Source organism: Amblyomma maculatum, chromosome 3 (assembly GCF_055883805.1).
Source record: "Amblyomma maculatum isolate TAMU_Amacu chromosome 3, ASM5588380v1, whole genome shotgun sequence".
Classification (NCBI taxonomy): domain Eukaryota; kingdom Metazoa; phylum Arthropoda; class Arachnida; order Ixodida; family Ixodidae; genus Amblyomma; species Amblyomma maculatum.
In genome coordinates this window covers 195,267,757-195,281,087 of record NC_139346.1, presented here as the reverse complement: position 1 = coordinate 195,281,087, position 13,331 = coordinate 195,267,757, and the positions used below count along the sequence as shown (strand labels likewise).

General features: G+C 45.6%; 1 protein-coding gene across 1 annotated transcript; it reads right to left on the bottom strand.

Annotated features, from left to right (window-relative positions):
* Positions 1–10,982: 10,982 nt before the first annotated feature.
* On the bottom strand, positions 10,983–12,770 carry LOC146197332 (solute carrier family 22 member 6-like). The gene has a single exon (XM_084597165.1). The coding sequence runs from the start codon at positions 12,768–12,770 to the stop codon at positions 10,983–10,985; it is 1,788 nt and encodes a 595-aa protein (XP_084453291.1).
* Positions 12,771–13,331: the final 561 nt, after the last annotated feature.

The window sequence follows — 13,331 nt, the reverse complement described above, 5'->3', positions numbered from 1 at the left end:
AGATATTTTCGAAGTTTAATTTTTCTCGTCTGCAGTTGTGGCATTAGTCTCTTCGCCGCGCAACGTTCCTATGCTCCCACACTCTGCCTCCCGCAACCTCCAGGTAACTTAATTTCTCTCTTCATTTCTCCGACCACAAAGCTTCCTTTATGACAGTCAGGAACTGTTAGTGGACTGTTTCTTGAAGGAATATAAATAGTTGTCTGTTTTGTACATACATCTCTTGCTCGAAAACTTTGCCTCAGTCTATCGAAAAAGGTGAAACAGCTGATGAGGTGCGCTCAAATTTCGCATTAGGATGTAACGTATTCGTCGGCAACTTTTTCGCTCCCACCTTCCTCCTTTTTCTTAGGTTTCGGCTCAGGTGTGCGTGGCGAATCGTGACAGATACTATGCCTCTTTCCTGTAAACTAATTTGACACGCCTGTCGTCATTCCGTGCTTGATAAAGCGTTCATTTTCCCGATAATCCCATTTCTGCGGCCAAACTGCCGCACACCTTGTCGGCCATGGCGGCCATGTTGACAGCGGCCGCTCAAACCGGAAATTCTAGCTTTCCGCGCTCCAATTGGCTCGCGTTCGCAGCAGCTTCCGGTTCGAGAGGGTGCCGCGGCGTCCGCGCGTGAAATATCTGGCAGTGCCAGATCGGCGGTGGCGCGCGTTGTTATCGACGCCGGGCTTCGAGTGTGCGCCGTCGGGCGAAAAACGCCGGCTTGACGCGGCAAAAGCGCTCTGTGTATGCAGGTATTAAGGGAAGAGAGGAAGATTGGAGGGAAAATGAAAGGATAGAAAGAGGTGCCGCAACCGAGGGCCAAGGAGTAATTTCGGTAGCTCTGGGACCTTTATCGTGTACCAACATCGCCCAGGACATGGACGCCACTCCGCTTCACCTCCATCGAAACGCAGCTGCCGGATTGATAAAGTTTGATAATGTCTCTAGAATCAAACATTCTCTAAACAAAAAGTTGTGGAAGTCGACTAAGAGAACTTTTGAAATAGAATGTCAACAACAAACGAGCTGAAGTCGTCAGAGCTACATGGCTAGAGAATGTTGCGAACGTCAGAGTAGCTACTCGTCGAATGTGCAATTCTTTCTAACTTCCGCACGTAAGGAAACAAGCGAACCCCTGTCATTTATTCCCTCTTTTTGGCTTTTTGCAGATGCGAGGCTGAGATAAAGAGCGGCTCTGCAAGGCACCGGTGTTGTCAGCCGCAGCTATGGAGTACTGCACGAGTAGTGCAAACAGCAGAACATCGTTTGCTGCCGATAGAAGCAAGCGGTGTCTCCCGGAGCCACCGTCCCTCGCGTTGGATCGAGCTGTAGACCTGACCAGGAGCTGCATCTTTTGATGGAGCCAAGTAGCGAGATATCGATTCCGGCCTGCGGGGCTTTGATGACCTCCAGACAAAACGACATTTTTTTGAATTATTCTATATTGATTCCCAAGCCATTCGGGAGGTCCTACCTGCGCATGGCTGAACAAACCTGTTATTCATAATTGTAACAACATAATTAGATGTAAGTGGATGCCAGACGGGTCAGCACGAATCAACTCAATATGACCCGTTATTTTGGCAGACAACAATAAAAAGAAGTAATATTGGTATATTGCTGTCAGTCTTTCGTGGCATAACAGTACCTAGTACGAATCAGACCAACCCTCTTTTTTTTGTATTTTCAGTGTTCCCCGTCTTTGTATAATAGCTTTTAATGAAGTGATTAAGGCTGTTGTCTGCTGGCTTTGACATTAAGGGAAGCCTAGCAAGGATTTATGTAGAGCGCTGCAATGATAGAGCTTTGCTGATTTGTCATGTGCGAAAACATTTCCTTTATTTCTGTGAGCAAAATGCCCCATCAGTTCTATTTGTGTAAACTGCCAACACACTGTGACGTATCGGGTCTAGGCTATTTTTTTGTTATCTCTTCACCTGCAGTCTTCACAACTTAATATCAAAAGAAGCTTTCTGGTGACCGATTAGGGTATGCATGCATGCAAGCAAGCAAGCATGTATGTATGTTTAGTTTATGGGGTTTAACGTCCCAAAGCAACTCAGGCTATGAAAGAGTGAAGGACTCCGGAAATTTCGAGCACCTGGGGTTCTTTAATGTGCACTGACATAGCAGAGCACACGGGCGCCTTGCTTTTCGCCTCCAACGAAAAGCGGCCGCCGAGGCCGGGATTCGATCCCGCATCCTTGGGAACAGTAGTCAAGCGCCGTAACCACTGCGCCACATGTATGTATGTATGTATGTATGTATGTATGTATGTATGTATGTATGTATGTATGTATGTATGTATGTATGTATGTATGTATGTATGTATGTATGTATGTATGTATGTATGTATGTATGTATGTATGTATGTATGTATGTATGTATGTATGTATGTATGTATGTATGTATGTATGTATGTATGTATGTATGTATGTATGTATGTATGTATGTATGTATGTATGTATGTATGTATGTATGTAATGCTGTAATAGTGGCTAGTTGGTTTTCCATCATCATGTAGGCGCGCGCTGAACTCGAGACAATTCACTAACACAAGACACGTACCACGTGTCTTGTGCTACAGCCACGTACAACCCAGCCGGGGCTGTATGTATGTATGTATGTATGCATGTATGTATGTATGTATGTATGTATGTATGTATGTATGTATGTATGTATGTATGTATGTATGTATGTATGTATGTATGTATGTATGTATGTATGTATGTATGTATGTATGTATGTATGTATGTATGTATGTATGTATGTATGTGCGTATGTATGTATGTATGTATGTATGTATGTATGTATGTATGTATGTATGTATGTATGTATGTATGTATGTATGTATGTATGTATGTATGTATGTATGTATGTATGTATGTATGTATGTATGTATGTATGTATGTGTGTGTGTATGTATGTGTGTATGTATGTATGTATGTATGTATGTATGTATGTATGTATGTATGTATGTATGTATGTATGTATGTATGTATGTATGTATGTATGTATGTATGTATGTATGTATGTATGTATTGTGGGGATTCATAATCCCCTGCCCCATTATAAAGGGCCGCCGTAGTAACACGCGTGATTACGCGCGCTCTTGGGGAGGACCGCGAGGAGAGGGCACACTGGTTCCCCTCCCACCCTCCCAGGCTCTCGCGGCGCTTTCTTCTCTCCTCCGGGCATACCCGGGTAACACTCCTCTCCCCGAGCCGAGGTGAGAAGCGCGTCTATCGCAGCTCTCTCGGTGTCTTTTGATGGTTGGGCGTGCACGCGCACGGATCAGCATTTCCCGTCGGGAGACCGCCGCCTTCATCCTCTGCTCCCGGTTCAGCGCGCACTTACTGCCGCGGGCCGTGAGCACGAAGCCGCACGCAGGTGAGCCGACTACCTCTCACTCCTTGTGCGCGCTTCCTCCTTAGGTGGTTTGATTTCACCCCCGTACGCGGCGTTCGCTCGCTGCACAGCGGTAGTTCTTGAGTGTATTTTTTGCTTGCCGTTACTCGAGCACAATAAACTGTTCGAGTACGTAACTCGGTGTCTGTCCCCTCTGGCTCGAACCGGCCGCAGTAGCGATTTCTCGCACCGCGGGTTGGGGGTCACAGCTCTGTGGTTAGGGCTACACGTCGGGGCTAGAAGGCGACTGTAGCGTCTAGCCCCCCCGTGGCGCATTCTTGCGAGAATAACCCCCATAGTATGTATGTATGCATGCATGCATGCATGCATGTATGTATGTATGTATGTATGTATGTATGTATGTATGTATGTATGTATGTATGTATGTATGTATGTATGTATGTATGTATGTATGTATGTATGTATGTATGTATGTATGTATGTATGTATGTATGTATGTATGTATGTATGTATGTATGTATGTATGTATGTATGTATGTATGTATGCATGCATGTATGTATGTATGTATGTATGTATGTATGTATGTATGTATGTATGTATGTGTGTGTGTGTGTGTGTGTATGTATGTATGTATGTATGTATGTATGTATGTATGTATGTATGTATGTATGTATGTATGTATGTATGTATGTATGTATGTATGTATGTATGTATGTATGTATGTATGTATGTATGTATGTGTGTGTGTGTGTATGTATGTATGTATGTATGTATGCATGCATGTATGTATGTATGTATGTATGTATGTATGTATGTATGTATGTATGTATGTATGTATGTATGTATGTATGTATGTATGTATGTATGTATGTATGTATGTATGTATGTATGTAATCTATTGTTATGGCGGTGGTTTATTGCCGGAGAGCTGAACAGATGGAGAGCGCAGAGAGCTTTGCTGGTCAACTGCTGCACGTCCAGGACGAGTTTGGCCCAATGACTTTATCATTTTGTTCTGCTCCTCTTTTCAACTTCGTCTTCATAAGCCCTGTATTTCCGCTGAACTGAAATAGCCGATATCCCCGGGCGAGGTAGTAAGTCTTTCCCACACAAGGCACGGCTTAAATTGGGCGACATGGACAACTTAGGTGGTGGCTGAGCGACGATGATTTGCGGCCATGCGCGCTATTCTATAGTTCAGGTAGTTAACGCGGTCGATGACGACATACGGACCAGCATAGTGCGTCAACATTTCTGCGCTAAACCACGGTTTCGTAGGCGCCACCAAAGCCACACTAAGTAACCAGAGGCATAGACGCATGCCGATGCCGGCTGTCCTACCGAGCTGTGGAACACTCTTGCGAAAGGCATAGACGCATGCCGATGCCGGCTGTCCTACCGAGCTGTGGAACACTCTTGCGAACAAAAAAACAGGTAGGATGGTGAGCTTCTTCGGCACGGCAGAGTTTCTGGTATGCAAGGTTACTCATGCACATGATAGGGAAGAATGATGTCTGTAGGATACCGAGGAGCAGGGGATAGAGAAGAGAACATAGGCTGTAACCGGTCATCTCTAGAGTTCTTGTGTTGAAGGCAAACATTGTAAACAACAGTATGGTATGCTAGTGCTTGTGGTCTGATGCGATGTACATAGAGAACGTGGTGACGAGTGCAGTTTGTGCGCTCCGTGATACAGTTGCTATGGTGATATGGTGTGGAGTGTCGAGAATGCAACCCACACAAAACGGAAAAGCTCTTCTGCAGCGTCTGACTTCAAAGGGTGACCTCGGATACTGACAATGAGGGCGACCAGGTGGGCCGTATGTTCCGCCGGGTCTCCAATATGTGTGGGCAGCTCCCATTCTGCACACAGCCCAACACAGGTGTACAGTCAAGATGTTAACCCCGCTAGTCAAGACCACGAAATGAACCCACTGAGCGGCTATTTCCCGGTAATTCACGATGTTTTTTGATCTTTAAGTAGGCAAAAGAAGGATTTATTGCACAATTTTTCTTTCTTCAATTCCTTTGTTTTCCTTCTCTTATGACAGACTAGAAAGCATACCTTACAGAAAAAATCCGCAAATATATTTCAATGCAGCTACAACCAGCAGGTACGCAGTGTCGGCGTCCACACACACGCCTTGGCGATTTTTCTTTTTAATTAGAAAGGAAAACAGGTCTGTAGTGTTCTTATATGCTATCTCTTAATGTGTTGTATGCCGGCAAAATGCCGCCGTTGGTGGCGTTCATTTGGCATCACGTGACTGTATAAAGTACCTCCATGCACTTGTAGTGGCTTCGTCTTTCAAGCAAAAACTTTCATGCTTATTCTGAATGTAAAGGTGGCTAATTGCTTACTATATATCAAGCTGTGTTACCTGATATATATACATTATTACAGCGAAGGAAGCCGATCAAAACCTGTCCCGAATTCGAATACATTTTGTATAATGCTGTACGTAAGCATTTAATTCACAGACCATACTGAAACTTTCGTAACTCTCGAAAAGGTTCATTGAAAAGACCTTTTGCGTACTTGAAAAAACAATCAGGAAAAGATACTAAATGATCGTGAAAAAATATGCCATGTCCCATTTAAATCTCCTATTTCACTTAAAACAAAATGCAACAACGAAACTTTATTATGTCGCAGAAACCACTTGAAAAAACTGCTCTACAGTTTGTGATGCAAGTTTTTTCACGCTTTGTATTTAAAATAAAAAAGAGGTCTCTTAGATGTATCATAAGAGGAGAATGGCGAAAGCCTACCCTTCTTCTCCTGTCATTTGCCTTCCATCGTTATCCTCTTGTCAGCATTTGTTGCAGTGCTACATATAATTATAATTTGTTTACAGGAAAGGAAAGATGCAATATATATCACTTTCTCCAGCAAGTGTGTTTAGACAGTAAACCATCGCTCCTGTCGCGTGGCGTTCCTTGGCGCGCGTTCAAGTGTGGCATTGCAGATGGCAGGAACGCATCCCGCCTCGGCCAATCAGAACGCCGCAAAAGGGACACACTTTGTCCACGACAGCATGAGCCATTAAATCTTTTCGCCTTAAAAAAAAAAGAAAACTAGTGCTACCAATCCTAATTAGCTGCACACCAATCAAGAATTGTCAATGTGGCCACAAAGTGATAAGCAAGGACACCGGCACTCCCCTGTAGCTAGCTTGTAGTATAACTTAGAAGCTAACACTCCACTAGAATCTGTATGCTCATACAAGTACTTAGGCGTCACCTTGTGCCAGGATTTCTACTGGCGCTCACATGTAACGAACATCGTCGCATCAGCTAACCGATCATTGGGTTTTTTGAAACGCCATTTACGGCCCGCCTCTCAAGGTATCAAACTTCTGGCCTACCAATCACTCATCCGACCCAAACTAGAATACGCATCTGCTATCTGAAGCCCGCGACAAGCATATCTCATCAGTTCACTAGAATCTGTCCAAAATCGCGCCACGAGGTTCATTCATTCTGCCTATTCGTATGACATCAGTGTATCGTTACTTAAACGGCAATCAGGCTTATCAACTATTGCCCATCGTCGTCGCATTGCTTCTCCTAATCTGTTCCATAAGTTTTTTACAGCTTCCTCGGCCAACCACCCTACATCACACCGCCAGCTCGCATGTCTCATCGCACCGGCCATCCACTAGTAGTTTCATGCCAGCGCGCCCGCCCGCCCCGTCATTCTTTCTTCGCACTGCAAAAGACTGGAATGGCCTTCCCTACGATGCTGATGCCATGTTTGTACTCCCACCCCTTATGTAATACCCCCAATGTGGGGTCTTTAAGGTAATAAAGTGAAGAGAAGTGAAGAAGTGAAGCGTTGCGCTTAATATATATTCCGACTCTTTCACTCAATAGAAAACAAATTTGTGGAGCGTTTTATCTGTTTTGATCAGTTGTTCTCTCTTACTTGCAGGATAAGTAATGTGCGAAAGCAAATAATAATCACTTGGTTGTCTCTTTAAGGTAATAAACAAGTAGTGACAGCTAAGAATGCGAAATGGAGAAATCTGAAACAAGTTTGAAGAAAGATTTGTTAAATGTTTGACAATACATTTGGGAATTACGGCGAAATACTTTACGATCACGCAAAATTCGTTCTACTAATGAGGAGGGAAAACATTGCAGTAATATTCACAAAAGACACAATTCCTATTTGATCCTCTTTTACCTTCCGCGGATGGAAGCCTGTTATCACGCTTTTTTTTTTTTTTTTTCATCGCACCATAATAATTGGTTCTGTTCAGGGCTTTCAACTGTACAGGTCTGAGGTCAAACTTTTGGCGTACGCTGATGATGTAGCCGTGTTTTGCGCGAACAAAGAAAGTATTCGCGCCGCAGTTGAAGTTGTGAAAGATTTTAGTGCGACCACAGGAAGTCCAGTAAACTGGGGAAAGTGTCTTGGCTTCTGGCACGGGGCGTGGACATCAACGCCTGACTTTTTTGCCAATGTTACATGGGTTACAACACCCGTGAAGTATTTGGGCGTACCTCTAGAATTCTACGAAGAGAGCAAGCCATTTTGGCACACCCAAGTTCAGGAAATACGGGAGAAGGCTGACAAGTGGAAAGGAGTGCCGCTGTCTATCTTTGCACGAGCCACTGTGTTTAATCTATTTTTTGTTGCCAAGGTGTGGTACGTCATGCAAGCACTTAATTGTTCTAGGTTGAGTGTTCAAAAGCTACACCGAATCTTTGCGGTGTTTGTATGGGCATCAAGCTGGGAAAGATGTAGTCGGGATAACCTGTTCCGGCCAATTAAAGACTCAGGTCTCGGGCTTGCTCACTTATTCGTGCGCCAGCTTGTAAACAGATTTATTTTCTTTCGCGACGTTACCGACCCCTTTTTGCGCACTGTGTGCCAAGTGAGGCTCGCGCGGGCGTTGCCCAATTTCGTTGTTGCCACGAAAAGCATGCCAGGCCGTCTTTCTAGTTTTTTTCAAAGAGGTTGTCAGCAGTGTTCAAATTCTGTCAGCTCGCTTCTCGACAGAATACTTAAGTTCAGTGAAAAAGAAGAACCTGTATAAAGCTGTTTGTGACGTCTTCTTCTCTGTTCCTGTGTACAGAGCCTTGTATAGCGGCCGTCTAGGTCAAGACGTAGTGAAGCGTGTCAAAAGAATGCCAGTTTCTCCTGGGGGAAAGACGTTTTTCTTTAAGTTACATACAGGAACATTATCGGTACAAACGTTTTTTGAAAGCAAGGGCTTTTATCTGCCATGGGGTTCACTTTGCTTAATATGTAAACAGCCAGAGACAATAGACCATGTATTACTGCACTGTTGGGAGGGCGTCTATTTTTGGGATGTGCTGCAACGAACTTTTAAAAAAGAATTACCATTAGACTCATACGGGATTAGATTCCTGCCAACTGAAAATAATGATGGTATTCCACTTGATACGGTTATGCTAATAGGCCTGCACAGTCTATGGCGGTCCAGAATGGCGGATTTTCACTGTGACCCTGACGCCCGCCCTGCAAGGTTCTACTTTCGCGAGATTATACACGCATTGGTTGAAATGCACAAATTGAAGACCACTGTGCCAGACTGGATTTCAAGAGTCGAACCACTATGCGAGCTGAAGGAATTTTAACTTGACAAAGACAACTCGTATGAGCCTGCCGGCTTCTGTATTAACAGTGTCATGCTTGTGGTAACTGCTCTGCTGTGAGCATTCTGTTTGTAGCGCGTTTTTGTTGGTTTTGTTTTGTGTTGGTGATGACCGGCAATAAAGAAAAAAAAAGGAGAAAGCCTAAGCACAAACGCGCGCTCATCGAGGCATTTCTAATCAGAAAGAATGAGCTGACTTCCATTAGTGACCCATCTGTAGTTATCAGAGAACGAATGCCGGTTTTTATCAGGTGTTTAAGTTATATCAACTTGATTTCTGGTGGTTTTATTCTTGCATGGGGGGGCGCAGTGGTTACGGCGCTCGACTACTGTGCCCAAGGAAGCGTGTTCGAATCCCGGCCTCGGCGGCTGCGTTTTGTTGGAGGTGAAACGGAGTGGCGTCCGTGTGCTGTGCGATGTCAGTGCACGTTAAAGCACTCCAGGTGGTCGAAAGTTCCGGAGTCCTCCACTACGGCGTCTTTCATAGCCTGACTCGCTTTGGGACGTTAAACCCCACAAACCAAACCATTTTTGCATGTGCGCTTGTGCAGGAAGCTGATTATAAGTGCGGGATTGTGACAATAATAAATAACTTGTAAGTCCAGCGACTGTGTGTGTGTTTGTTTCCTCTTGTCCTGCGTCTTTTTTTCGCTGGATGTTTTTCCCTAGTAGCTCTATCAGATACGCTGCAATGTTACGTTCCTAGAATTTTGAGCACCACGGATTCTTAATGTGTACCCATGTAGCACAGGGGGCCTTGCATTTAGCCTGCATCGAAACACTGGCGCCGCATCAAAGATCGAACCCGCGTCTTCTAAATAAGCAGGGTAGCTCTCCGTAATCACTCAGCCATCATGGCAAGGCGAACTAGGTAAGGTTTCAGCACATGAGCAGCTCAAGCCATGACAGTCGAACGTTGCTAGCCTCACAACGTGACTGAATAATTTATGAAACGCCTTCCTGTTTTCTTTAATCAACCGAGTGGTTTTAGAGCATTTGCTTAGTGAAGCTGTCGGCACCAGGTGCATTCCTACGTCAAAGGCCACGCAGGTTCATCTGCAATACGTACCTGAAACATCAATAGGGAACAGACGAGTGATGCAGATGAAGCAGGATGAGCACATGAATCGATACCAGGAACCACTTTTATCGCAGCCTTCAGCTGGTACTCATTGCTGTTAGTTGCAGCTATGTGAACGCAGGAGTGCTAGCTATTGTTGGTAATTGTTCCTTGTATGCAAACTACAAGCTATAAAGATTTATTTTTGATTTTTTTGCCGGCAGCTACCCCTAGAGAAGACAATGCCGTGGAAAACGGTGAATGGTTATGATTTGTTCCACAGGTTACAAAGGCGAACAAAGACTAACAATTCAATCAGTCATTTCCAGAGCAACGAAATATAAAATGAAATGGTATAGTATCATTTAACCACATCAAACTCTCAGTTGTGAATAAACCCTAGGCACAGAAGCTGAATTTTTGTCCTGTGTTGCCCGTTAGCTCCAGTATGCATTCAATATTATCGTGTCAAATATTTCAAGTATATACTTAATTCCTGAAATTTCGGCAGATAAGCAAAATTACACTCCTCCCGCAATGCCATATGCTGAGAAAGAGCGCCGCAAAAAATATTTCCTCGAAATCATTCCAGTTTGTTGCATGTGCCAGTCCAGTTCACTACATTAAACAAGATGATACATAAGAGAAAAATGCAGCTCGCCTGAATCAAATCGGGGAAATATACTTTACTAATGAAACTAAGTCCGCTCACAAGAATTGTCATTAGTATACGCAAACCAGCACGCATATCAAACAGTTGAAAAATTATCCCACGCAGAATTAGTTTCACGGAATAAATTATATGCAGCATAATCACTCCTGGGCTGTTCATTATAAACAAACAGGAAATGTCAGCTATCTCACATCGTCAACAGGTACCAGTAGCATCGACGGAGGAAGGTACGGTGTGCCTTCTCTACTAACGAAACATTAGTTAAGGCAAGTTGATGGCCGAGGCTTTCTTGCTGCGTTTTCGGTGATGCCGTGCGTGCATCGGGGACAAGGTGCGTTGCATCAAGTTCATAAGGTCCTTGCGTTTATCCATCTCCGCAGTCGCGACTATTCCGACACTTGTCTCCGGCAGATGCATCACGACCCCAGTGGCAGCAAAGGCAGCCAAGCCAGCCACAGCGAAGCACACATCTTCTCGGTGAACGACTTTAAGTGGCGCCAATAAGGCTACGAGGACCGCTCCGATGCGGCCACAAGTGTAAGCGCCGCACAAGACCGCACTACGGACGGGTGTAGGAAAAAGCTCGATGAGGTACAGGAAGTTAACCGGGATCAGGACACTAGCCAACGTCTTGGCAATGACGACGAGTCCATAGAAGACCTCAATGGGGCGAGCATAGATGGCGATGCCGCAGAGTGAGGACAGACCGCCCAGAAGTGCCGTCAACACCGTAAGAAGCTTCAGCCTTCCCATCGAGTTCAGAGCGATGTACATGGCCACGTAGCTTGGACCTAAGATGACCGTTGACACCACCCTGACCGCAAAATTCTGGAGTACGTGGGTGCTAGTAGATGTCATATAGAACGCGAACATTGCCGAAAATGTCGAAAGGAACACGCAACTTGCTCTTGTGCGAATATGGCCGGGCTCGATAACAGCCTTGAGTGTCATTGGCGCGACTAGAATGACGCTTACACCCATGTTGGCAAGGATGATATCGACTGCCTTCTGTGCATCGGCGTGTCCCAAGGAATTAATTCTGGCTGCAGTCAGTATCACAGCTTCAGCTTTCCTCATGTGGCCTGCCGACATCAACCAAATTGGTGATTCGTGGATGACAAAAGGTGCCGACAGCAGCAGGAACGTAGGCGACACAACAATCAGCTGCAGAAGAAACCACTCGAGGTGCAACGTCGTCAGTAGAAGAACGAAGACGCTCGCAGCCAGTGCACCCAGTGAGAAAGCGAAGCCAATATAGAAGGTCCTGAATTCCAGTGGGATGACTTCGAACAGCAGGATGACGGAAAGAAGGTGGATTGTGCTTGCACAGGCTGAGCTGATGAACCTACTTACTAAGTACAGCAACAAAGTCTCCGAGACACATCCTGCAATCGTAGTGAAGACAAGCACCACTACTGCTACGATGATGACAGGCTGGCGACCAGACATGTCGGCGAGGTAACCGGCGACCGGAACCAATAAGAGTGCGCCGCTCATGTAGACCGCATCCGTCAGGGGCAGAAGCCAGGACCTATGGCATACGAGGTTCCAGAAGCTGCGCACAGTTTTGTCCCTTTGCTTTTCGTCGTAATACCAGGAGTTGCATCGCGCTACTGTGGAGTCGTTTGCGTGACCAGGGTGCGTGTAGAGAAAGCACTGGCTGTATCGGCCAGACTCGTCGACAGGTATTCCCACGTTTCTCCACAGGGCGACCGAGAGGTCGGAGAAGCGCTCCGTAGGCCTGCAAAAGTGGTCCACGGGAGGGGCGATTAACGCGAAGACCTGGCTGTGGCATTGCAGGACCGCGAGAGCCACAATGTTGAAGGCGAAGATGAGCTTCTGAAAGTTACCGTGGCCGCAGGCATTTACGCCCTGCTGTAACTGCTCGTTCTCTCCTTCGGGGGACCCGACCTTTGTCAGGGTAGTCGTTCGCATTGTGCTCAGGATGTCCGATTTGGACTTCCGCTCGGAGCTTCTTCTTATTGGCGATTTAATTGACTTCTTGGCAGTTTCAGGAAAGCACAGGGCAAAACGGGGCGGCTTCTCCATCGAAACGCACTACAGCGTGATCGTATCGTGCACCAAAATTCTAAGCCGCTATACACCTCAAAGTATTTCTTCTTCTTCTGGGTCATGCTGCGCCACCTATCGCTGCATGTGTTTCGCCCACCAGTGCGCTGATTACCTCTCCTAAAGGCTTATCGGAAGTGTCGAAATATTTCCCAGAGTTCTAAAGCGATAGCGTTAAATGCGCCGTTCAGCGTAAATAACCTTGGGCGGCCGGCGCTGGTACTGTGAGCGACAAATCGCGAGCCAGGAACTTATAGCTGGCCATTGACACGGCCGAGCACTAACTGGACATCCGGTTACCGGACATTAGGTTTTTCAGGAGCTTCCAGCTAGGACCTCTCCTTTCACATGAGATAGTGATATCAGAATCAGCCTGCCAGGACTGTTGCATTCACATCTCCCCTAAGCCACGCAGACACGTTCATACGTGCCTCAGTTAAAGCAGGGCTCCTTTATATATGGACCTGTAGTCTACTCTATAGCGTCATACCCTTAAAAATGGATCTTAAGTGCCCCAAATAGTTTTGTTGTCATCTAACA